The sequence below is a fragment of the Felis catus genome, chromosome C1 (genome assembly GCF_018350175.1).
Source record: "Felis catus isolate Fca126 chromosome C1, F.catus_Fca126_mat1.0, whole genome shotgun sequence".
Lineage (NCBI taxonomy): Eukaryota > Metazoa > Chordata > Mammalia > Carnivora > Felidae > Felis > Felis catus.
The window spans coordinates 100,081,387-100,106,946 of NC_058375.1; the positions used below are offsets into that span (position 1 = coordinate 100,081,387).

Below are 25,560 nucleotides of genomic sequence, written 5' to 3' on the forward strand. Positions count from 1 at the left end.
CTTAAGTTTTCTCTCCATTTTGTCCCTCCCTTGTCATTTATTTGTTGAAAGAATACAATTGTTTGTCACAGAGCATTTCCTCCTGTCAAGGTTTTACAGATCACATCCCTGTGGCCTCGATCCGTGCATTCGTCTGTTGTCTGTGTTTCCAGTAAATTGATAATTGAATCTAGGGGCTTGGCCAGATCCAGGGTAGTTCGTCTTTGTTTTGGTTGGCTAGATTTTGTTTTACTTTATAGGCGGTATTATCGTTTCCTGTCAGGGATTTGATGGTCTCTCTTTTTCTGATTTTAACAGCCACCACTGATCATGTTTCCATTTTAGTCATCCTTTACAGAGTAAAAAGAACAAACCAGTACACGTCTTGGTTTCCATGACATCTCTAGTCTTTCACTTCGTATCCCTTATGAAGATCCTGTGCAGTAGAGAATTTTTAAATATAAATCTAAGAGTCACTGGCTTCAAGTGACCTTTCAAAACTGGTGTCAAGAAGTTGCAAGATGTTTGCTTGGATGAAAACTAAATGTATCTCGTTTTAATGGATTTTCACAGCCTTGATTATTTGTGTTTTGTACTTCACTAGATTGTTCTTCCAGTGCGTTAGAAGTAAGGCAGCAGGGAAGCAGTGGTGCGGAAGTATCCCATGGCAGGTAGGAATTATTCCTGTCTTCAGACCTGCTTCGTTAAGACTGTTTAATCTGCAGTGTTGCCTGAAAAGACTTTGAAGTCCGGTATAAACTGGTTTGTCTTCATCATACTGTCCCTGAAAGATCTTTTCTTTAAGCAGCGTGGGCCATGTCAGGTCTTTTAATTCAAAGGACTATTTGGTTATAGTGAAGATTTAATGATTTGCCTCCTATTTCACTTAAATATTTTCCGAGGTTTTAATTGTAGTCACTGTTTTCTCTAGGGAAAATTTTGGATTCACCTGACTAACTTCAGCATCTTTTTATGGACTGCTGACTCCTTGATGTTGGTATAAATGGGGTGTGATTCATAAGCTCCTGGCACATGAGAGACTCACAGATGCCTGGTGCCTGAGGGGCTAGGCCAGGGAGGCAGCCACACTTTCATTGGTGGAGGTGTAGCTTGAACTTGTAACCCTAGACTCGCACAATGAAACCTTCCTAAAGCCGGACTCGAAGCAAGCTGAGGGTATTGTGTAGGTTTGGGGATAGGTTCATCCAAGAGAATAGTTTTTCATGAGAGGTATACAATGTGGCTATTACAATTGCAGAAGCACTTGATTTGGTCACTGCTTGTCCTTGAAGCCTGGGAAAGCAGTGGTCATGATCAGAGAAGGAACCGAGTGTTGGAAGTTCTGTTCAGAAACTAATACTCTCTGAGTTAGGCACATGGTCTTTCCTAGAGGCAGAAATGGTCCCAGGAATGTTCAGAAATACTGGACTACTGTTTCCATTTCCTCGGGGGGGCGGGGGGGGAAGGCATTCTAGATAGAAAGCTTGCATTGATGTTTTATATGAAGATTATTTTGTCTTTTAGGAGCCCAGTTCCAAAGAACATCCTGTAACCCACAAGTGTGAGAGCGCCTCTGAGCCACTTCATTATCCTTCCAACCAGCAGAGAAACCCGTTCAAGGTACTTGACAAGAATCAAGAACCGTCTCTCTGGAAACAGTTCACCAAAGGCGAAGGTGAGAAAAAGATGGCTGACAAGAGTCAAAAGGAAAAAGGAGATGTGTTCCTGGATCCAAAGAAGGAATGGAAGGCTGAATCCAACTGCTGGATGAAGAAAGATCTCTCCTCTGGCCTGGAGGTAAAGAAAAAACAGGCTGCAGGTCAAGAGAAGCATGGAGTGGAGAAAGAGTTTCAGTGTGAGGCAAAGGAGAGCAAAGGGACGCACAGAAGAGACCTTTCTGGGGTTGAATCCAAACAGGGCCACGGCGATGAGCTGAGAAAACCGTCCGGATCTCTTCAGGAGAAATCAAATGTTGAGAGTCATCATGTCCAAAAAACATCAGAGCCTCTGAGGGAAAAGGAACCTAAGCCTTTGCCTGGAATTACTCAGGGTCAGAACCCAACAATCAAGCCCCAGACAGGGGGCCACCTCAACAAAGAGCACTCCAAGAGCCGGGAGGCTAGAGAAGCAAAGGCAGGGGGTGACCCAAGCACGCAGTCCGATCAGCACTCGGAGCCTCGGGATGTGCCTGCCCCACAAGGACCGTCCGCACAGTGCACACCAGCCGCTGCGTTGCGCCCCCTGGGAGAGGGCCCAGAAGCGGGCTCCAGCCACGGTGACCGTGGGCAAGGTACTGCTGTTTCCCCGAAGCCTCCCTTGCTCTTTGACTTGACTCTGGACTCACAGAATGAGAACCGCCTTTCATTCCCTGGTCAGAGCGTGCAAAGAAACACATCTGCCACCTCAGGAGTTTCCAAGAAGGTAGAACCTTCAGACCCGGCAGCCCAACGTGTGTACCTCACGACACAACTGAAACAAAAGAAGGTAACTGCTGACCTGCCGTGTGCTTTATTTTTGTTTTTGTTTAAAAAAATTTTTTTAAGTTTATTATTTTGAGAGAGAGAGCGCGCGAGCGTGTGCGCACCTGCTTAGCGGGGGAGGGGCAGAGAGAAGGAGAGACAGACTCCCAAGCAGGCTCCATGCCATCAGCACAGAACCTGATGTGGGACTCAAACTCACAAACTGAGATCATGACCTTAGCTGAGATTTAGGAGACGCTTAACCGACTGCACCACCCAGATGCCACCCATGTGCTTTGTTTCTAAGGTCAGAGCATTGCTTTCTGTGGGCCGCAAACCAGTCGGATAGGTTAATAGGACAAAGGTTTTGCAGGTGGTTAGTTTGTCTTTGCCTAGGTTTATATTTTCAGGGTCAGTAGATCAGCTGGGTTTAAAAAAAACAAAAGCCCCCAAAAAACATGGTTTTCACACATACACTTAATGGACCATAATTTCAGTTTTCACATTTTAGGGTACTTTAATTTGAAACTGTTTTTCTAACAAGTGGAGAAGAGAGGATCTTATAGGAGGTGTTTTTCAGAGCACACTGAAATCCGTGAACCTCCAGGCTCTTCCAGACAAGGGTCAGAAGTTGCTTCAGCAGATCCGGGAGTTGGAGGAAGCCCTGGGAGCTCTTGCCCTCTCCCCAGAGCCAGGTGAGATGGGCTGCGCCCCAGAACTCAGGGTTTGCGTGAACTTTACAAGAGACATTCGAGAAGCCCTTTTGATAAAGAAGACACTGATTGATTCACCGCTCCTTTTGATGATCTACTTCTGAGCTTTTCAGAATTACACTTGTGATTTAGAAAAACTTCCTGCATTGCCTGTGGACTCTGCTCGCTCCCATTGGTTAAGAGACTTTCAATGCTGTGCCCTTGAGGTCTTCCCGGCTCATGGGAATAGAAGTGGTCCCACCCTCTCCTGACCTCCTCCCACACAGATAATTCCTTTGCTTTCCTCAACTGTAGCCTATTCTTTCCTTGTTTTGTTTTTGAACAGACACTAATGAGAAGAGTGACACTCAAGTACCACAGCAGAGAAACCTCACCAAAACTGCCACTGACCTCCCTCGCTTGGTGCCTCCCCTACCCCTGCATGATCAGGGACTGCAGCCTCTGGGTTCTCAAGGACTGAAGGCCGTCTGCCCTCTAGCTGCTGGGGGATCCAGTGGGTGCTATGGAGGTAAGATCCAAGGGCCTGGCCCTGCTGTGAATTGCTACACCTCCAAGTTCAATGCTGCCTAGCAGGTGTCTCTGTGCCCATGTGAAGAGAGAAGCCATTCTGGAATTGTGAATTGCCCCTATAATAAAGACTGTGGTGTTTGCCGGGCTTCCACAGTGTTTAGGTTTCTGTGCCTGCCTTGTTCACGGGCCTTGATCAGTCAACGCAGTGGCCGGCACATGGGAATCATCTGGTAAATGTAAGTGAAAACTCAAACCCACGCCACCACGAGGTAGGCAGACCAGCGGGCACATTTGCACTCCTGTGTGCGTGTTAAGGTAGGGGAGAGGAGCGACGTGAGTCAAGCTGATGACCAAAGAGCCACCGAGAGCAGTGCCACCCTATTTAAATTAGTGCTTCTGTCCTAAATTTTCCAGAAAACTGATTCAGAAGTAACCGCAAATAATGGTGCCATTAGAGCCTCAGATATGTCCTAAGATGGGTTGGTTTGCGGATCAGGAGTTGGGACCTGATGAGCTCACTGGTTAGGTGGGCTGGCAGCGACTGGAAAAGCCAAGGCCAGTTTTCTCCCAGCTGAGGACCTCTAGAGGGACAGAAAGAGAAAAGGAGAGACGCAAGGAAGCAGAAAGAGGAAGGAAGGGGAGAAAGTCGAGGAGCAGTAGTTAACAGAGGGTAAGAAATAGGCTCGGTGCCAGACGAGCTGAGGCTTGTCTAAGAGGGAACGGAAAATGCGTGTGCTTGAGTAGCAGGACAGTCCTGGCTGAGAGCACTGCTGTGAGAGCATCATTCAGTGAGCATGATGGTGACTGAGTCACCTGGACAAAAACGAAATTATGTTAGAGTCTTAAGGTGAGAAAGTATATAATACGTTTTGGAAAGCATTCCATTAAAATGGTTTATCGTTTAAAAATATTGTAAACGTTAAAAATATTGTAACGTTTAGATGGTTAATTGCTTGCCGTTTATCTAGAAACCATATTTGGGACACCTCATCCCTGACACTGCAAACAGCTGAGGTGTGTGTCTAGCTGTTCCCTGTGGGACGAGGGAGAGCTAATACCGCCTGGCTCAGGGTGGTCAGCGTGTGACACGCATGTCAGGGGCTGTCTCCCCCCCTGCCCGAATTAATATCCACAGACTTCCACTAGCTCGGCCTTCCCTGTTGCTGACTCCCCTTCTTGGTCCAGCCCCGAGGATCTTTTCTTCCTGAAATAACAATGGCACTCTTTTTTCCTCTGCCACCTCTCTGAAGCTGGGGGGAAAAGGAAACACATCCAAAACATTACAAGTTACCTCTTTATTATCCTTTCTGTTATTTTGCCCTTTATTAGAATGTGTGATTAAACAGACAGAAAATGGGGATCGAGGGGCCTGGGAGGCCAGGAGAATCGAGAGGCAAGAATCTGTAGTCCGTGCAGATTGATTATCTGGCGAACCATGAATTGCCGGGGTGAAATACTTGTGACACCTTGAGTGAACGCCTGTTTGTCCCCAGGCCCTCCCAAACCAGATGGCCCTCACGCAGTGTGGAAAATCATAAGTAAAGCCATTGACGAGCTACATCAGTCACTGGAGTCGCGGCCTGCCGAGACAGCTTTGGCAGAGGATCCCCCCGGGCTGAAGGTGAGCCGGGGAAGATTCCTGGCGCGGAGTGTCCCTGCACCCACAGACCCTGGGTCTCTGCCCGGCAGAGTGCCGTCCTGGTGGATCTTTCCTACGGATAACGCTTCCATGGCTTCTCTTGTATTTTCTCCTCCTGCTAAGCAGTGAGGAAAGAAAAATATATTTTTTTTTCCCCTAAAGCCACAAAATTATAGAAGTCTATAGCAGTAAAAGATCCGTTTACGGAGCTTCACTGGGTGCCACGAGGATGCGAAGGAATTGCGCTCTTAGGGAACTAGTTGGGGGGAGTGCACATGCAACAGATATAAGCCAGCCAGAAAATGATGCAAGAACAGAGGTACAGTGTGCATTGTAAGGGACCGCAGACAGTATGCAGCATACAGAGGAATCAGAATAAGGGAGAAGTCACTCTAGGTAAAGAACTCTTCGTTGCCTGCCTATTCCGTGCCTTAAAGAAGTTGCAGGCTAAGGATTCCCGAGAGGGTATAAGCCGAAGGCTCCGTCAGAGAGGAGATACGGGGCTCGATTATTAACAAGTGAAGAGCGAGGGCAGCAGGTGGCGCCACTGAGCGGGGCAGCCCTGGCCATGCAGCCTGGCATAGGGAAGCAGCTCAAGAGAAATGACGGAATCACTGTAGAATTTTGAGCGAGGCGTTTTCTGAAGATTGTTGTTGTGGCGGAGCACAGGATAAAAGTGGAGTGAGAAAAGACTGGAAGGGGGTGTCAGTCACAGGGCTGTTGAAATTTAGGACTCACGGTGTAGACTGGGACATTGCCTACAGAGTGGAGACTCACGTTTAAAGGAAAATAAGGAAGAGCCATCGAAATGGCTTCGTCAGTGAAAGGAAGGTGGCCAGTCAGAGGTCTCGGCAGCAAGCAATAGAAACTGCCTGGCGATCAAAGCAGACACACCAAGACTCTCCCTTGAGGGGGTAGGGGACGCTCTTGATAGACGCTCTTGATAGACATGCTGGCTGGTGGTGCAAGTCTGTCCTAGGCACACCAGGACATATGGTCCCCCTAGGTCAGAGGCGGACTCGGGGACATCCGAGGAGCAGTGAGCAGCCCCGTGACAGCTAGGATATTGGGAGGATCACTTCCAGACACGAGAATCGGAGAGCATGGAGTCCATGTAGTCAGGATCCAGCCCCTCATGAGGAATTTGTACTCAGCTTTTGATTCTTACCTCTATCAGGTCCCTTTGCTACTGCACCAGAAGCAGGCGTTGGCCTGGTTACTATGGCGGGAAAGTCAGAAGCCACATGGAGGAATTCTGGGTAAGTCTGACATTATGATAAGAGTCGACATATGTTTTGTAATTTTTTTCTCTCCTCTCCTCTCCTCTCCTCTCCTCTCCTCTCCTCTCCTCTCCTCTCCTCTCCTTCTCTTCTCCTCCTCTTCTCCCCTCCCCTCTCCCTTTCACAAGAGCACGTGTGAGCCAGAAAGGGGCAGATGGAGAGAGAGAATCTTGAGCAGACTCCACACTGAGCACAGAGCCCAGTGTGGAGCTCAGTCTCACCACAATGAGATCATGACCTGAGCTGAAATCAAGAGTTGGACACCTAACCAACTGAGTCACCCAGAGATGCCCCCTCATTTGACCCTGTCACCAGCTCTGGGGTGGGCACTATAATCCCCCCTGTTTACAGATGAAGAAACTGAGGCGCAGGGTGGGAAAAGCAACATACTTAAGAGGTGAGGTCGTGGCAGCACACAGTAGAAGCTGACTGTGGCTCATTAAGCAGAAGGAGAGTTCATTCTCTGGTGGCACAGAGAGTGTCTGGGAGATGTGGAGAGCCAGGCTGGAGACCAGATATCTAGGAGCATGGCCAAAGCCAAGTAATAAACTCAGTGTCCTGTGGAAACTGTCATGGCTGCTTTGCTCAAGCACCAGAGGAGAGCATTGCCACCCTAGAGTCGGAGACTCCTGTCCCCACCCTTTCCTGCAGAAAGGATGTCACAGGGAACCTCATTTCTCACGTTGCTTACATCTGAGTTGAAATCTTATGTGAGTTGAGTGCATGTGATCTCCAAGAGCCAGGTCACGCTGCCGGGGCCTTAGGTGCAGGGGACCCTAGAAAGTAAGTTTTCCAGGCTCTGCTTTGGAGACTCCTCAAACTAAAATTTTCCAAGGGGTTCAGCTTCTAGAAAACATGACAGATGGCCATGATGGCTAGTAAGTGGCTGTGTTGGGGATCCTCAAGGTTCGATGATTTGCAAGGAGGATGCACAGCATGTGGTCGTACTCATGGCTGTGATTTGTTACAAAATAAAAAAAGTAGGGGCGCCTGGGTGGTTCAGTCGGTTAAGTGTCCGACTCTTGATTTCGGCTCAGGTCATGATCTCATAGGCTTGTGAGATCGAGTCCCGCATCAGGCTCCGCGCTGATGGGATTCTCTCTCTCTCTCTCTCTCTCTCTCTCTCTCTCTCTCTCTCTCTGCCCCTCCCCACTCTCTCTCTCTGTCAGAATAAAACAAACTTTAAATAAGTTAATTAATTAAATTGATTTTGATTTGCTAGAAATGGAAGTCAGCAAAGGAAAAAGGCACATGGGGCAAAGCTCAGGGGATACCAGGTGCAGGCTTCCAGAGACCTTTCCCAGTGAAGTCACACAGGGTGAGCTGTGATGACACATGTAAGATGTTACCAAGCAGGGAAGTTTGGGCCCCAGGTGTTTACTAGGAACTGGCCACAATGGCAGCTTCCGGCCTGTTGGGTCCTGAAATTCCAGACTCCCAGCAGGAAAGCAGCTGTGCAGCATAAACCACATCATGTGGGCACAGTTTAGGCACAGTGAGCCGCTCTTACAAGGTCTGGGAACGGTGGGAACCCTGCTTGAATTCGTGTTCCCACACGCCAGCCCAGGGCCGACTTTGTCAGCGGGCCTTTCCCGGGATGGGAGTCAGATGTGTGGTGCTAACTCTGTCTGCATGGTAGCAGGGCCAGAATGCGAACCAGAACCCATGCTGTGACATTTTACTTCTGCTTATGTCAGAATGCTTATTGAAACTGTTCAGGTGAGGATGAGAATATTCTATAGGGTACAAACAATAAATTAGGTAAGTTCAGTGACTGGCACACTGACACCACCCAAGAAATGTTCATTTATGGCGCTCTTTGATGAATAAATGAAGGGAATGGAGAAGGAGTGTTTTGAACGAACTCCACCTACTGGATCCTTTTGCTTTGGCGGAGTAAGAAATTAAAAAGACCAGGCAATACCACCAAACTGAGATAGATGTCCACGTATGCATCCATTAAGTAACATTTCAGCATGCAGACTAGAATAAAATCTAAGTCCTAAGTTCTAAGTTTTGCAAAAGTCACGGTAAGTGCCTTTGATCTAGATAGTAAACAGCCAGAGCTAGGGTTCATCTTCAAACACAAGGTGAAGGATTTGTCAGGCTTGGAAAGGACCTAGATCCACACCGTCAGCACAGCAAGGGCTAAGGGCTGCCAGTGGCTTCTCTCTTCAAGTGGAGGTGATGCTTTGCCCTAAGTAATGGACTCTCCGATTTTTGTTGTTGTTTTCCAGCGGATGATATGGGATTAGGAAAAACTCTGACAATGATTGCACTCATCCTGACCCAGAAGAATCGGGAGAAAAACAAAGAAGAAGACAAAAACATGGCATTGACCTGGCTTTCCAAAGATGGTATACAGATAGCCTGTTATTTCCTAAGTGGACATTTTTAAGAGTAGACATTTTTAAGCTCTGAAAGAACACGTTTGGTCATACTTAATTCATCTATTGGAAGACTAGTGTTAGACTCATTCCTGTGCCGTCATTTCTGATGCTAGATCTGCTTAATTACAAGTGGTCATTTCTCCTTTTGCTATAAACTTAGCTTGACCTGTAATTAGAAAAAATTTTATAGAGAGAGCCAAGGCGCTGGAAGGGCTCTGATGATTATTTCTGTTAATGTTGAGGACATAATCATAGGTTAGGTACAAATTAGTCAATGTATTGTTTTCTTAAGGAAGGTCTGTCACAACCTCAGATTTTAGCCACCATAGCAGAAGCTGTTTTCCAAGTGTTCTGAAATTCCAGAAGTTTCCAAATTCTAGACAATTTCTACCTTATCTCAACCTCTGTTTGAAAGTAAAATGTGCAAGTGCATTAAACGTCCTACATGTAACATATTGGCATCACCACATCACGTGGAAGTTGCTAACGTCTGCCAAGACAGTTGGTGGGTCAGTTGTAGAACTATTATAAATCTGCCGTCCATTTGCAGGGCCTCTAATGAACACGGTCACAGCCGGGTCCTGTGCCCCTGGGTTCATGCAAAGAGATGGGGGTGCAGGCAATGGTACAAATACCCCATCACTAACCCATTCCAAAGCAAGCTTGGCTTTTCTGAGGGGTTTTGTACTTACATTATAATGTGGATGTAATTAAATTACACTTTTCAGAGAAAATAATACTCTCTTGTGACGAATCCACTCGGGACGAGATAGGAAATGATCCTACCTCTGCCTCCTCGCCACTGTGGAAGCATATTGTTTTTTCTAGACTGAGGCCACGTACTGTACTTTTCCTCCTCAGCCTCTCTCTGTCTGACATTTGTACAGGGGAAAACATACGTGTTTTGAGTTGACAGATCACCTCTTTTATTTCCCATTCTGTGGTACCCTGTGCGTGGAAGTAAGAGCAGCAGTTTGTTAAAAATATCGATTGAGGGGTGCCTGGGTGGCTCTGTCGGTTGAGCGTCCGACTTCGGCCCAGGTCATGATCTCACGGTCCGTGGGTTCGAGCCCCGCATCGGGCTCTGTGCTGACAGCTCGGAGCCCGGAGCCTGTTTCAGATTCTGTGTCTCCCTCTCTCTCTGACCCTTCCCTGTTCATGCTCTGTCTCTCTCTGTCTCAAAAATAAATAAACATTAAAAAAAAAATTTTTTTTTTTTTTAAATATTGATTGAAAGAATGAAAGTCAAGAAAAAGAGGAAATGCCTTCAAGGAGTCAAAGACGGTTGAATGAGCGTAACGAGGTGCTGATTTTTTTCCCCCCTCAAGACTCCTCTGAGTTCACTTCCCATGGAACGCTGATCATCTGTCCTGCTTCCCTGATCCATCATTGGAAAAACGAGGTGATGAAACGTGTAGGCAGCAACACGCTAAGAGTCTGCCTCTATCATGGGCCCAACCGGGAACAACGTGCAAAAGTGTAAGTGTGGAAATACGGCGGTTGGTGTGAGCCCTCGGCATCTTGGCTGAAGGGGCCTGTTGGCCTTCCCCGCTCTCTCTGGGCTTTCATTTAATCAGGGCTGATGATTTGTGAAGACCAAGGGCACTGTCATCAACCCAGCATCCTTCACCTGTGAGAAGAGATGCAGCTTGTAAGAGAATGGTGTTCTTTTGCTGTATCCTTGTCCCCGTCCTCAACAGGAGCTGCCATATGAGGTAGCCTGAGGTGTCTGAGTTGTCAGCCAGGGAGCAGCAGCATTTCCTCTGGAACAACAGGATCTGCCACAGTCACTCATGATTGTTGAATATCTGTGTCCAGCTTCACGTTCTTCTGTTCGTGCACATGCAGCCAGCCCAGTCTTACAGAGCATTCTGATAGACTATTAAGGATTGTGTGATACAGACTGGTGCTCTTTTTCACATATGAACCGTCTAAGAAGTTTTAGACTCAAGGGTTAAGGGTGAGACCTAACCAAATTCCTGAAGGGAGATGATCAGGAAGGAGGAATGAAAATCCTTCCCCATAGGGTCATTTTAGTCCTAATCTTTGCTTTTGGTTTTCAAGGAATTATTTTTTGGTAAGATTTTATTTTTAAGTAATCTCTACATCCAACGTGGGGCTTGAACTTACAACCCCAAGGTCAAGAGTCACATGCTCCACCGACCGAGCCAGCCAGGAGCCTCTAAAGGAATTGTTTTTTGTTCCTAATTGTGATGTGATGGTCTGGGTTGAATACTTGCTATCTAGTCACGAACAGAGTTGTTTCTGCTTCCGAATAATCTCCCCAACCTCTAATACTGGAAATTTGATCTCCTAAAGAACAGTGAGTTGCACAATTGGGGGCCTTCAGTCTTACAATACACCTACTCTCAGGAGTGAGGGTCGCCTCAGCAGATGAAAAGTATCAGGGTAGCAGTGACAGGCCTGCGTGCCTTCTCCAGCAGAGTGCTGTCAGTGGCCATTGTTCCAGATATTTATTAGAAATAAATTACACCTCACTTGATTTGCACTTTGAGCATATCTGGTTTGGTGTTCCGAATGCGCTAGTTGACAGTTTGGAATCATTCTTAATTCTTCTTCTCTGTGTGAGACTAAGGCAATGTGTAGACTGCACTCCCTCTGAATTAGGCATATCATTTTTATCAGAAGCATTTATGGACATTCGCCTAGGTGCACAATATTACGTTTCGTTGGAAAAAAGATTTGTACCTTTTGTTAAGAATCTTTACATGTAGAGTACAGGAGAGGTAAACTCCAAGCTTACAGCATGTATTTTTGTACCCAAATGTCAAAGCTGGGTTAATGGGTTTTCAGAAATCCGTTATAGAATCATAAGACGAAAGATCAGCTATAGATGAACAATGCTTTGAGAGTTTCTTACCTCCCTGAGACGTCAGTGTCAGTCTAGGTCAAATCATTACTAACTGTTAATTCTCAATCCTACGCTGCTTCTGTTATTGCCAGATTGTACCAAGCTTAATATGATGCCAGCCAGAGGTTTTTCTTTCTGACTCGTGGGATGGGAACAGGGAGGCTGTTTAGTAATAGTGAGCAGGCTATAAAAATGATCGGATGTCAGAGCTAAGGAAGCCTAGTGAGTAAAGTTTACCCCTCCCAAACCATGTGTGTGTGGATTACAGACATGAGTTAACGAATTCTGCTGACTTGTCCTTGCAGCCGCTCGCATTTTTTATAAACGGGTCATCCCCGCCTGTTTTGTCAGTCACAGAGGGATTGTTTACTGCTTACTCTGTGTTATATCTGGGCAGACTGTCTACATATGACATCGTGATCACTACCTATAACCTTCTGACCAAGGAGATTCCCACACAGAAACAAGAGAGAGTGATCCCGGGTGCAAACCCCAGCGCGGAGAAGGTGAGTCTGGGAGCCGCCAGGGAAACTGGAGCCACACCTCACTTAACTGGAGTCTTTCCGCAGCATCAGAGTAAGGAAAGGTACCTTCCTGGGAGGGCAGGAATGGCCTAAACATTCCACTGCGGAAGCAAAGAGTTCTTCCCTCTGTTCCTTCTCTTTTATTTTAGACAAACTCATTAGCAGTAAAGGTTGAGGTTTGGCACAGTATTTAGTTGCTTTCTTGAACTAATGGTAACTACGTTATAGTTGTAATGGTACTCATCACATGAATATGGGAAGCCCCACTTGCAATTTTTAGAGTCTTCGGAGTATATACTCTTAGGGTGTGTGTGTGTGTGTGTGTGTGTGTGTGTGTGTGTGTGTGAATACACACACACACACACACACATATTTAAAAAAAAATTTTTTTTAATATTTATTATTGAGAGACAGAGAATGAGCAGGGGAGGAGCCGAGAGACGGGGAGACACAGAATGTGAAGCAGGCTCCAGGCTCTAAGCCATCAGCACAGAGCCTGACGTGGGGCTCAAACTCACCAACTGTGAGACCACGACCTGAGCCGAAGTCGGACGCTCAACCGGCTGAGCCACCCAGGTGTCCTGATATATATATATATTTTTTTAAGTAGGCTTCAGATCCAGTGCAGAGGTGAATGTGGGGCTTGAACTCATGACCCTGAGGCCAAGACCCGAGCTGAGATCAAGAGTTGGACGCTTGGGGTGTCTGGGTGGCTCGGTCAGTTAAGCGTCCAACTTCGGCTCAGGTCATGATCTTGTGGTTTCAGGGTCAAGCCCCACATCAGGCTCTGTGCAGCTCAGAGCCTGGAGCTGCTTTGGATTCTGTTTCCCTCTTTCTCTGCCCCTCCCCCACTCACGCTCTTTCTCTGTCTCAAAAATAAATAAACAGTAAAGAAAATTTTGTTTTAAAGAGTCGGACACTTAACCGACAGCCACCCAAGCACCCTGGGGTATTTTTTATATTCAATGTGAAGACCAGTATTTTAGTACAAGTATTTTTGTATTAAGCCATTAACAACTGCCTCTCCACCTCCCAGGAAAAGAGGTTGCAAATAATAAGGCTACAAGAGGGCCAGAAGCTAAACGATAACCAGACAAAAAACCCTGAATGTTTGCTAGGACGGCCAAGTAGTCCCAGTTATACAGCACAGAGGCTTTATTGCATCATTACTGTGGGGCTTTTTTTCTCCTGAAAATACTGTGCTGTTCCAAGAACTAACCTAGCCATATTCGGGCTAATCTCTAGAATGCTTCTCCAGTCAGAACAACTCTTGACTTCTTGCTGGTAATTAACGTTTGAGGTTCTCCAGTGGCTCCTCATTGCTTTCAGGATCAAACCGTAGTCCTGTTGCAGGACGCGGTAGACCTTGTATGAACTTGAACTTGCACGTCCCTCATCTCCCACCCCCTGCACCTCATGCTCACTTGTACCAAGGGGTGGACACCTGCCCTGCGCTGTCATGCTGCTCTCCCTCCGAGTGGAATGCTTTGCCTCTGTTCCTTTTCTAGGTTGGTTGGTTGGTTATTTATTTATTTATTTATTTATTTATTTTTACCTGCTTTGAGAGTTCTTTAATCCTTTGGTTAAATGCCTCTCCTAGACCTTGTGCTTACTTACGTCCTAGCACTCTGCACATTCAGCGAACGTTAAGGATCTACTATGTGCTAGATGGTGTTTCAGGTATTAGGGATGTAGCAGTGAGCCGGACTGAGTAGATTTTTCCGGCGTGTATTGAATTACCCAGCGGGACTTAATATATAAACATCATGCTAATCTGGATGCCTGATTTTCTTCCCTGCCAAATTGTGAGCTCCTTGAGGCTAGGAACTGTCCTTTAAGTCTGATTTCATATCTTACGCATAAAAGTAGACCCATCAGTACAGTTCTAGTGAATTTTTATAAATCTGGTCAATATGTTATTGAGTGAGTGAATTTCTAGGCTTGACACCTAGTGTAGTCCTGACCCATGGCCATTGCTCAGAAGTGGGTAGAAAGGATAAAATGAACTTAAGTTAAAACATTTTACTACTAAGCATCTTAAACCAAAAGTTGGGGGCTCTCAAGTTGACTTGTTTATTTCTGCCCATTAAGAGTTTCCACTTTTGGTTTCTTCAGCTCAATTCTTATTTCAGTATACCTGATTTAAGCCCTCAAACTTGAAGGTAAGAATGGATCCTCCATACTTTTTCATATTTTCCCTTAACTTCTTGAAGACATGTACATTCTCCCATACAGTTGATGGATTTCACTTGGGTTTCTTCCAGGATATAGCAAAAACACCTTTGCTTCGAATAGTCTGGGCTCGAATCATATTGGATGAAGCTCACTGTGTTAGGAACCCCCGAGTGCAGACTTCCACAGCTGTGTGCAAGCTAGAGGCCCACGCCCGTTGGGCTGTCACCGGAACCCCCATTCAGAACACCTTGTTGGACATGTATTCACTGCTGAAGTGAGTAAAACTCTCCAGGATTATGTCAGTGTGAACCGTGTCAGTAACCCTTCATACTTGTTTCATATCTCATGATAAAGTTCAGAGTGTGCCAGATTATCTCGGATAGCAGACGGCAAACCTGACAACCTTTAAAGGACAAAAGAATTAATATCCATGAGAAAATAACCAGTTGATTGATTGGCAGGTACAAGACTTTGATGACATCCAGCTCCTGTGTGTGAAAAAATAACAGGACGGATTAAAATGAAAGGAAACAAAACCCTCTTTCTTCAGTCCGGTGAATGTTCTGGGCTTTTTCCACTTTAAAGCATATGTCCTAGGGTCAGGCCTACTATTTTCTTCGACGCAAACAGAAAAGAATGCTGATTTTAAAGTACTTGCTTTAATTCAAGTCCGCCTGCAAGAGGATAGGGAATTTCTCTGTCAACCTTTGAAGCTTTAGGAACAAATTCTATCTACTGATTGCGTGTTTTGCTGTAGCAATACGGACAATGTTAATGGGAAAATTCACATTTTATAATGTGGTTTTATTACTGACTTGGATCCTTTTGATATGTCTGGCAGAGCTTTGCTATGAAATTCACTGTTAAAAATGATTGAATGACAGATGTAACAGAAAATCTGATTTGTTTCTCATCTTTTTTTTTTTTTTAACGTTTTATTTTTTTATTTTTGAGACAGAGAGAGATAGAGCATGAACGGGGTAGGGTCAGAGAAGAGGGAGACACAGAATCTGAAACAGGCTCCAGGCTCTGAGCTGTCAGCGCAGAGCACAGGGCTCGAACTCATGGACCGTGAGATCATGACCTGAGCTGAAGTCAGACGCTTAACCGACTGAACCACTCAGGCGCCCCTGATTTGTTTCTCATCTTAATGTGTTTCCTTGGACCCTTTTCTCCTCCTTGAACTATCCTTCAATACTTCCTTCCTACTCTCTGTCTTCTTCCCCAACAAAAACAGATTTCTCCGTTGCTCACCATTTGATGATATCCGACTGTGGAAGAGCCAGGTTGACAATGGTTCAAAGAAAGGAGGAGAACGGTTAAGTATTTTAACCAAGAGCCTTTTGCTGAGGAGAACAAAAGACCAGCTGGACCCCACCGGCAAGCCCTTGGTAATCTTACTTTCACGCGTCCCTGGGCGAGGCCAGGGAAGGGGGGTATCCGTATCCCTGCCTTGGCTTGACCAGCCATCTGCTTTGCTCCTGGGGGTCTCTGAGTGTCCCGTCTTCCTGTGAGGGGGCCCCGCAGCAGTCCTGATTTAGGACAGGGGAAGTGCTGGCCAGGCTTTGACTAGGTTTCCAGTGTCCACTGTGGGGATTTACTCTAATGCTCAGGTCATTTGTCTGACTTCACCGGCTGCTTTCTCCTCCTCCAGGTGATGCTGCCCCAGCGGAAATTTCAGGTGCACCGATTAAAGCTCTCTGAAGAGGAAGAGAATGTGTACAGTGTCCTTTTGGCAAGATCCAGGTGTGTGCAGTGAGGAAGCACCTCACATTTGTTGTTGTGGTATTCCTGTCCCTGCTTGGGAGTGAGTCCAGGCTTGAGGAATACAGGATTCCTCAAACTGCATTTATGCTATTATCGATGAGTTTGGATATCTGTGTTCCTCCTGTTTGTTTTTTCTCCCTTTTTCTCTCACCACCCACTCCCCGACTCCCCTCTGTCTCATATACACACTATGTTCTTCATAGGCACTAGAAGCCTATGCAAGGGCTTCTTCCTTGCATAGAAGCCCTGCAGTGTGGTCACTGTACATCAGTTCTATCTGGTCCTATGGGGCCATATTGGGAAAGAACATCCCTTTGACCTTTGACCTGTTACTCAGCATCTGATCAGACTTAAAGAAACTGCTCTGTAATCCTTGTCGTCTCTTCTTTATGCTGTCTCTAAAACTCTTGTCCTTCCCTAAATTCCAGATTTACTCTCTCCCTCTGGGTACCTCTCACTTCCAGTGTGAATATGTTTTTTTCTTTGTAAACTCATGTAGTATTATAGTATTTATTAATAAAGATAAACTAATACTAATTAATGTTAGTGTTACATTAATGTGTTGTAAGTAGTAAGTTATCATTAAACATAATGTTCTATAATATTAATGTGTTTATTAACCCTTAGCAATCATTTAAAAAATGATTTGGCTTTTAAAATAATTAGTTTTCATTACCTTTGGCCAGTACTTACCATGAGCCTGGCTTTATTCTAACAGATCTCCCCTTTATAATTTTGCAGGGTCCTACCGCAAGCACAGTTAAGCAGTGACCATTGTAAATGTCTTTGGTCGTAGCAAACATTATATGTCCATTTTCTCTTTCGATCTGAGGCAGGTCAGCTCTGCAATCCTACCTCAAAGCAGGGCACGAAAGTGGAGGCAACCAGTCTGGAAGAAGCCCTGATAATCCATTCAGTAAAGGTAAGCAGTGGGACCCTCATAAATACATACAAGAAATGAAAATGTGGGTTTAGAGACGGGACATTATGAATCCTTTTTTTTTCCTTTTTTTTTTTTAATGTTCATTTATTTTTGAGAGAGAGAGAGACAGTGGGAGCGAGGGAGGGGCAGAGAGAGAGAGACACAGAATCCAAAGCAGGCTCCAGGCTCCGAGCTGTCAGCACAGAGCCCGATGAGAGGCTCGAACCCACGAACCACAAGATCGTGACCTGAGCCGAAGTCAGACCCTTAACCGACTAAGCCCCCAGGCGCCACTATGAATTCTTGATCTGAGAGAGTCGATCTTAGCTAGGAACCTCAAACCAAGCCAACCCAAGCTGATCTCCATGCACCAGGCCTGGTGATGTAAACTTCTTTTCAGTTACTTTTGAAATCTGCTTTATTAAAATGCAAGTAGGTCTGCAAAGAAAACCCATGTTTCATTTGGCTTAATTGGTAGGGAAGTCAGTTACAGCCGTGTTACCGAATCTCAGATCAGAGAAGTTCACAATGGCCTCCGTGAGTTGGCGATTCCTCCCCATATTTGTGCTTTAAATCCTGCACTGTTTCTTGTGGTTTGTTTTCCTTTGTGGAAGTGGCTCGGGAGTTTGGGTCCGGCGGGCCTGGAGCCTCTGCGGCCGTGGACTCACAGCGGTCTGGCACTCCCCACGTACTGTTGACACAGCTGCTGAGACTCCGCCAATGTTGCTGTCACCTTTCTCTGCTGACGTCGGTAAGAAAAGCCCTTTGCGTGCATCTCCAGAGTGGCTGCCAGAGAAGTCCATTTCTTCTGTGCCGGGGTCCAGCTGCTGGATCAAGGGAAATGGCATTTTGGGGTGCTTCTGGGTTTTGGTGGGGCAGAAAAGAGAAGTCTTACTTATTTTACTTTTCACCAATTTTGAGATAATTCCCCTAGTATTGAGAACAGGTTTTTTGTTGTTGTTGTTTTTTTTTTTTAAGTTTATTTATTTTGACAGCACAAACAGGGGAGGGGCAGAGAGAGAGAACACCCCAAGCAGGCTCTGCACTGTCAGTGCCGCGCATGGCGCGGGGCTCAAACTCATGAACCCAGAGATCACAACCTGAGCCCAAATCAAGAGTCAGGCGCTTAACTGACTGAGCCACCCAGGCGCCCCGTGAGACAGCTTTTACTGTTCTTTTTGTAAATGAACTTTATTTTAGAATGGAAAATGTCATTTTGTGAAAACCATCCATGAATACTTTGGTATTTGAGGATGCCATAAAGCCAATTTAGCTACTAGTCTTTTCTGCCTTCTGGTGGTATTGGGGCTTTTAAGGCTAGTTGTGAAAACTCGAGTATTTATATAATTGGAAAAGTGGCCCTCACATCTGATAGAGGCACGTCCATAATTAAGATGAGTGTCATTCTTTCTGAGGAGCTGTAGTAATGTGTTTTGATGACAACAGCTTAATTAACTGTACTGCTTCCGCTGGGGAAAAGAGAATGGTCGTGGAATCTGGCATTTCTCTGAGAAGTGCCATCATTTGATTTACGTTTAATCTGGTGAACAAACTTGCCAGACTGCATTCTGAGCAGGGTTTCTCTGAGGAGACACTGATGATGAATTAGAAGACAGTTGGCTGTGTGAAATGTTAGATGGTCATCATTGCCTTGGCAAATAACCTGTCTCGCTGCCTCGACTATGCACCACCAGTTCCCGTGTCCTGTATTCTTCTCAGGCCCTGGACCCGGCAGAACTGAAAAGCGAGGGCCTGGTCCTTTCTCTGGAAGAGCAGCTCAGTGCCTTGACGTTGTCCGAACTCTGTGACGCGGAGCCTTCTCCCATCATTTCCCTTAATGGTGAATGTTTCAAGGCGGAGATCTTTGAGAACACAAGAGCAAGCAGCAAGGTACTTTGGTCACCTCTGTTCTGGTAGAGAAACTGGGATTCCTCGCGCAGGTTCGTGTGTGCGAGGGGCACGTTGGTCCACACACGTACAGCTCTTGCATTTCAGGGGTAGAACTGTTAGATTTTAGCTAGCGCGGCTCCGCCTCCAGTCTTAAATTCTGACTCTATTTCACGAGTAAAACTAGGCTTTCAGAGGGTGACCTGGGCCAGCTGCAGCAGCAAGGCAGATTTTCAGTCATGGATCGTGGGAAGGCTGCCTCTCAGGTTTACGCCAGTGGCGGGGCCTAAGCGAGCCAACAGTTTGTTTCGGGAAAGCTTTAAGGGACAACCACAAAGGGTTGACCCTGGAGACTGCTGTAATCCATCTGAGCGCCAGTTGCTTGGGCTTGCTGAAAGGCATCTGTCTTGTGAGTGTTATTTCCTAAATAGCCTTCTATCTTGGTTAATCGTTTTTGTTCCTTTTTCATGAAAGCTTCCTAAGGCTGAAGCATTCCGGTAGAGGGAGGCTGAGGTGTGCTGTAACCTGAGTCCTGCCTTTCTGCTGGCTAGCTTGGGGCATCCGCCATGAGGCTGTGCACCCCGAGAGTGGAGCGAGTCTCCCTCGCGGCTGCTGTCGAAGCTGCCATTCCCAGCCTCGGCCTCTTTTCCAAGGCTTTAAAAATAATAATACTTTTATATATATGCATGTATGTATTATGTATGTATGTATGTATACACATACATATATATATATAACTTAAAATATATATATATATAACTTAAAATATATATATATATATATATATATATACACACACACATATATATAAAACTAGAAATGAGGTCACTGCCAAGGGAATGGTGTTACTTAAGAACTATTTAAAAAAAATTAAAAAAAATTTTTTTTTAATTTTAAAAATTAAAAGACAATTTTTTTTAACGTTTATTTATTATTGAGAGACAGAGAAAGACAGAGCATGAGCAGGGAAGGGGCAGAGAGAGAGGAAGAGACACAGAATCCGAAGCAGGCTCCAGGCTCCGAGCCATCAGCACAGAGCCCGATGTGGGACTCGAACTCACAAACTGTGAGATCATGACCTGAGCCGAAGTCAAACACTTAACTGACTGAGGCACCCAGGCGCCCCAAGAACTAATTTTAATTAAATTTTGAAAGTATTTACTGAGGTCTTGACCACCAGCAAGTGGGAGAAAACATAAGAAGAACACCGTATGTGGACGAACTTCATGTCCTCGCACCTTCAGAGTGAGCTCTTGGCTTAGAACTTAGAGTCCTCATAGCCTGTGCTCCTCATCTAATACTCGGGTGATATATATTCACAAGACTTCTTTGTGCAAGCCCATTAAGAGTGGTTCAAGCCACTTCAGGCTTCACGTGGAGCAGGGAGTTTGGGTAGAACACACCTAAACTCCTGCGGAGTGTTGCTGGAACTTGACCCCAGCTCGTGGACCATGACTCCGGCCCTCCCACTACAGTTTTCTCGGGAGACCTCTCGCCAGCTTGTTTGTGTGGCAGTCCGAGCACTTTCCACAGCCCCGAGTCTCCAAGACACGAGGGGTTTCATATGCCTGCTTTTTTTGCTCCCCACGAATTCACAATGGTCCAGTCCTGCGCCCCAGGTCCTGCCCAGCGTGTTTGTTCAGATAGGAAAGCAGCCTCGCGAGTGGGGGTGTCTAGAGGTGACCTCTTTAACAATAGCAGCATGGGACAGAGCCCTGAGGGCACCGCAGGGTCCGTCTGAGTCAGCTGCTAATGACGAGTCTGAGCCCTTCACCAGGAGTCCCAAAGGGGTACAGCTGCGTGACGGCACAGTAAGAGCTGTCTTCGTCTCCTGATTCCTGGTCCGGTTTTCTTCCTCCTCCACCATCCTGGGGATGCACTCCAGCCCTCCAGGCTTTCAAAAGGTCATTCGCATTAGCAGTCGGGAAGAGTGAACCCAGCGGCTCTCCCAAGTCGCGCTCGTGTTCTTACCAGCTGAGCCCATGTGGACTCACATGTGCTCTGAGGGGGGTGAGAAATACCCAGAGAGCTTCTTCGGAAGCTTAACAGGTGTTGCTCAGATTGGACGGGTCCTCTTCTTCAACAACCTGTGGAGCAGGCCTTCAGGGGAGGAAAGTGACAAACCAGCATTTTAGAAAGAGCCCCCTGGCTGCAGAGAGGAGAATGGCCTAGAGTGGGGTACGACCAGAGGCAGAGAGGCCAGTTCAGTAGTTCAGGGGAGGGATGATGGAAAAAAGCGAATTTGCTGCAACTTACATGTGTTAAATAACGTTTCCCAGATTTCATCTCTGTTGGTGGAATTGGAGGCAATCCGAGGAAATGGAGGGTCCCAAAAGAGGTAAATGTGTTCTTTTGTTATCCAAGTGTTGTTTGTAATTAATCAGGAAACTTTGACATTGCTGATAGTTCTAAGTGTTAGCTTTTTATAAATCAAGGACCTTAAATCATCCTCTGGAGAAAGCACTGAAGTTAGAGCACAAATTCTCTATGATTTCTAGTTTACATATTTGTGGCATTGATTCAGAAGGAAATCCCTAGAGGATCAGAGTAAGTTAAGCACCTGGAGAAGTATTTAAAAGTAGAAAACCATAGGGGGAGTCTGGGTGGCCCTGGCAGTTAAGCATCTGACTCTGGATTTTGACTCAGGTCATGATCTCATGGTTCATGGGATCAAGCCCTACATCAGGCTCTGCGCTGACAGTGTGGAGCCTGCTTGGGATCCTCTCCCTCTCTCTCCCTCTCTTTCTCTTTCTCCCCTTTCCCTGTTCACACGCGTGCGTGCTCTCTCTCACTCTCTCTCTCTCAAAGTACATAAATAAACATTTTTTTTTTAAAGAGGTAGAAAAGCTGGGGCCCTGGGTGGCTCAGTCGGTTGCTTGAGTGTCCAACTTCGGCTTAGGTCATGATCTTGCAGTTTGTGGGTTCATGCCCCGTGTCAGGCTCTGTGCTGTCAGCCTGGAGCCTGCCTCAGATTCTGCGTCTCCCTCCCTCTCTTGTGCCCCGCCCCCCCCCCCCCCCAACTTGTGCTTGCTCGCTCACACACGCTCTCTCTTAAAAACAAATATTTTTTAAATTGCTTTTCAAAAGGTAAGAAAACATCTCAAGAAAAATAAGGGAGTAACAGATGTGAAAGGCAGGGGTGAGGCGTGGATCAGGGAGCCCCACGGTGCTGGGAATTTTCCTGAGTTGGGTGCATGGACCCATTTGTTATTTGTTATCCTTACCTGTGTGTTACAAACCTGCATTTGTGTATATGGACTGATTTGATTTAAAAACTTAAAACTATGGGGTGCCTGGATAGCTGAGGTCATGATCTCAGGGTTGTGAGATCGAGCTCCACGTCGGTCTTTTGCTGCGTGTGGAACCTGCTTACAATTCTCTTCCTCTAAAAAAGAGATAGAGATAGAGATTTATAGATAGATGTAGTTATAGATACAGACATGTAGCATGGAGGCTGGCGGGTGGGACTAGAGATGTCCCAGCATCTTGTTGTTGTGGCTGGCAAAGGGAGGGTGGCCTGTATTCCTTTCCTGCAGGACCACAGATCTCGGGGTGAGCACTAGGCCCCCAAATGCTAGGAGGCTGCAGTCCTTAACCGCCACTTTATTCTGACCTCCTTTAGCTTGAGATACATTACACCCTGGATCTGGAAACAGCCAGCAGCATTATAACCTTACAATGTGACCTGAGCGTGTGCCTTTGCCCCCCAGGGAGCAGAAGGCCTTTCCTCGTCCACATTTGATGACTGACTCTTAAGAGTAACGGGACGTGAAGGCCCTGCAGATGAATTTGTTTCCTCTCTGCCTGGGGCTGATGTTTTGTTCTCCGCTTGCTTCCAGCGTCATCGTCTCCCAGTGGACCAGCATGCTGCACGTGGTAGCCTTGCACCTGAAGAGGCACGGCCTGACTTACGCCACCATCGATGGCTCTGTCAGCCCCAAACAGAGGATGGACCTGGTGGAGGCATTTAACAGCTCCAGGGCCCCTCAGGTACGAGCTGGTCACATCAGAGCTCTGTAGTCGAGAGCAAATTATTCTCAGTTATATACAGAGAGCATTCCGGTGTAGCAGCTCAGCTATCAAAACATTCATTGCCTTGCTCCCTCCACATGCTGTTAATTTAGGAGGCATTTATTGGCGTACGTATCAAAGTGTGCAAATCCTTTAAAGAGAATAAAATATGAGGGCTGTAGAAGCAGAGGAAGAGCAGAACTGGTTGGACCGAGTGAATCTTTGTGGAGGAGGCAGGCCTTGAAGGTTAGGTGGGGGTTTGACGAGAGGGAGTGTGGGGAGAAGCGAAGTAACAGCAAGAACACGGAAAACTTTGGTGGACTGAGGGGCAGGAGCATTCACAGCGGCAGGCGTCGGGGTGCAGAGACCCAGGGAATGGACGGAATCTGGTTAATAGAAAGTCCGCTGTGCCAGCCGCCCCAGTGCTCTCAACTGTAGTATTTGTGTATTTTGGCAGGCATGCATGCCTTGTGTTTTGAGGTTGACCCACAAAAAAAATACGAAGTGAGTTTTCTTAAAGGTGAGGCATGGGAGATAACATCTCACAGTTTTGGGCCAGCAGAAGGAAATTTGGTAGGGATTGATCTTGGGCTTGAACCTGAGACAGAGGGACAGCTGTAGTAGGAGGCCAAATCCATATAAAGGGAATGCTGTGCTTTCTTTTGAAGGTTATGCTAATCTCTCTCTCGGCTGGAGGTGTTGGCCTAAACCTGATTGGAGGAAACCATCTTTTTCTGCTGGATATGCACTGGTAATGATTCTGGATTCTCCTTGCATCGTCAGCAGCGTAGCACTGCTGGGATCTAGGGCTACAGGGATCTAGGATCTAGGGGCTACAGGGGCGTTGGGGCCTGACTTCCTATGTTGAGAATGCTCTTTTTGCATTCTGGAGATGCCTCCGCTGCATGGGTGTGTACAGGTACAGGGCTAAACAGGGTGTAGGACTGCTGATGGGCCTGAATTCCTGAGCAAGCAAGGCTTCAAATGACTACTTAAAATAGCATTGGCTTTATTGTTAATCTGACATCTGTTTCCATGGAAACTGGGAAGAGGGCTTTTTCTCAGGGCTAAGAGCTATCTCACTCAGTTTTACCTCCTCAGAATACCATATTTCACACACATTTGTTGACGTCCAAGGAAATTTCAACCCTGAAAAAGAAGGAGCAGCTTTACTGCAAAAGGAAAAGGAATTTTCTAATTATGTTAGGAATACACTTAACACAAGGCCATTGGTTTTGCACGTAGCATCAACATTGAGAGCATAACAGCAAATTTCCTAGACATAAGATAAATGAGTTTGTGTGTTGGTAGGAGGAAGATGTCATAATTAGTCTCAGTTTGGGGTTTTCCAATTATGCCAAATAGGGCTTTTGTCTGATTCTCCAGGCGGCCCAGATTGGCGCAAACAGGCCAACCTGTTATCATCTTCTGGGAGAATGTGTTTTGGTCTTATTTGGGACTCCCTGATACATGTGAGGGAGGAAAGCAGAGTGGGAGTTAAATGCTGATTTCTGGGGGCGCCTGGCTGGCTCAGTCGGTGGAGTGTGCGACTCTTGATCTCAGGGTCATGAGTTCAAACCCCACAGTGGGTGTGGAGAGTACTTAAAAATAAAATGTATTAAATTTTTTTTTTTTTTTTTTTTTTTATTGTAGAGAGTGAGAGCAAGTGAGGGAGAGGGGCTGAGAAAGAGCGAGAAAGAATCCTAAGCAGGCCCCATGCTGAGCACGGAGCCCCACGCAGGGCTTGATCCCATGATTCTGGGATCGTGACCTGAGCCAAAATCAAGAGTCAGACCCCTAGCCGACTGAGCCACCCAGGGGCCGCTAAAAATAAAATCTCGAGTACGTACGTAAATACATACATGGCTGTGTTTTGAAATGGAGAAATCTTGTCCAAGATTTCAAAGAGGAAAGATGAGAAACTAGCTTGAAGTTGATAGTGAGAATCTATAAAGAAGACAAGAAATTAAGTTCCCTTAGTTGAATCTTAGGATATGAAAGTTAACAACGGTGTCCAAGATCATGAGGCAGCCCTCGTGTTTCCGGGTAGCAATCTGAAGTTGAGGTTCCAGCTAGTTAGCGATCGAAATTGAGCACTGGCGTCCCCTGTGTCACTTAACTGTTGTCAGCTGATGGTGGTGTGGGGTTTCTGTCGGCACACTGACCCGAGCTGCTCATTCGAGGGCGAGAAGATATTCGAAGCTAATCTTTCTGAGGCCAGCGTAGCATAGGACAAGGGATTTGCAAGCTTGCTCTGCAGATATTTTAGGCCCGATGGTAACTGTTTGAGGCTTCGCGGGCTACATAAGTCTCTGTCCTTTGTTCTTCTCTATGGGCTTTTCTCAACCCTTTGAAAATGTGATCACCGTCTGTAGCTCCGGAACTCTCCGGAAGCAGCCGCAGGCTGGCTCTCCCCAGGGCACTTGCCCATC

At 46.3% G+C, this 25,560-nt stretch overlaps 1 protein-coding gene across 3 annotated transcripts in view; it reads left to right on the forward strand.

Moving 5' to 3' along the window:
• TTF2 (transcription termination factor 2) overlaps positions 1 to 25,560 on the forward strand; it is a 41,790-nt gene that overhangs the window by 13,378 nt on the left and 2,852 nt on the right. The window contains exons 4-21 of one of the 3 annotated variants that reach the window (XM_006935022.5): positions 584 to 650; positions 1,504 to 2,463; positions 3,019 to 3,133; positions 3,477 to 3,659; positions 5,155 to 5,282; positions 6,478 to 6,559; positions 8,818 to 8,937; positions 10,299 to 10,449; positions 12,240 to 12,348; positions 14,631 to 14,815; positions 15,779 to 15,932; positions 16,196 to 16,287; positions 17,145 to 17,230; positions 17,845 to 17,981; positions 18,950 to 19,120; positions 21,397 to 21,455; positions 22,957 to 23,107; positions 23,797 to 23,879. In XM_006935022.5, coding sequence (XP_006935084.3) covers positions 584 to 650; positions 1,504 to 2,463; positions 3,019 to 3,133; positions 3,477 to 3,659; positions 5,155 to 5,282; positions 6,478 to 6,559; positions 8,818 to 8,937; positions 10,299 to 10,449; positions 12,240 to 12,348; positions 14,631 to 14,815; positions 15,779 to 15,932; positions 16,196 to 16,287; positions 17,145 to 17,230; positions 17,845 to 17,981; positions 18,950 to 19,120; positions 21,397 to 21,455; positions 22,957 to 23,107; positions 23,797 to 23,879 — 3,033 coding nt within the window. The remainder of the gene's footprint in view (positions 1 to 583; positions 651 to 1,503; positions 2,464 to 3,018; positions 3,134 to 3,476; positions 3,660 to 5,154; positions 5,283 to 6,477; positions 6,560 to 8,817; positions 8,938 to 10,298; positions 10,450 to 12,239; positions 12,349 to 14,630; positions 14,816 to 15,778; positions 15,933 to 16,195; positions 16,288 to 17,144; positions 17,231 to 17,844; positions 17,982 to 18,949; positions 19,121 to 21,396; positions 21,456 to 22,956; positions 23,108 to 23,796; positions 23,880 to 25,560) is intronic. The other 2 variants (XM_045033338.1, XM_045033339.1) reach the window with 2 other exon arrangements.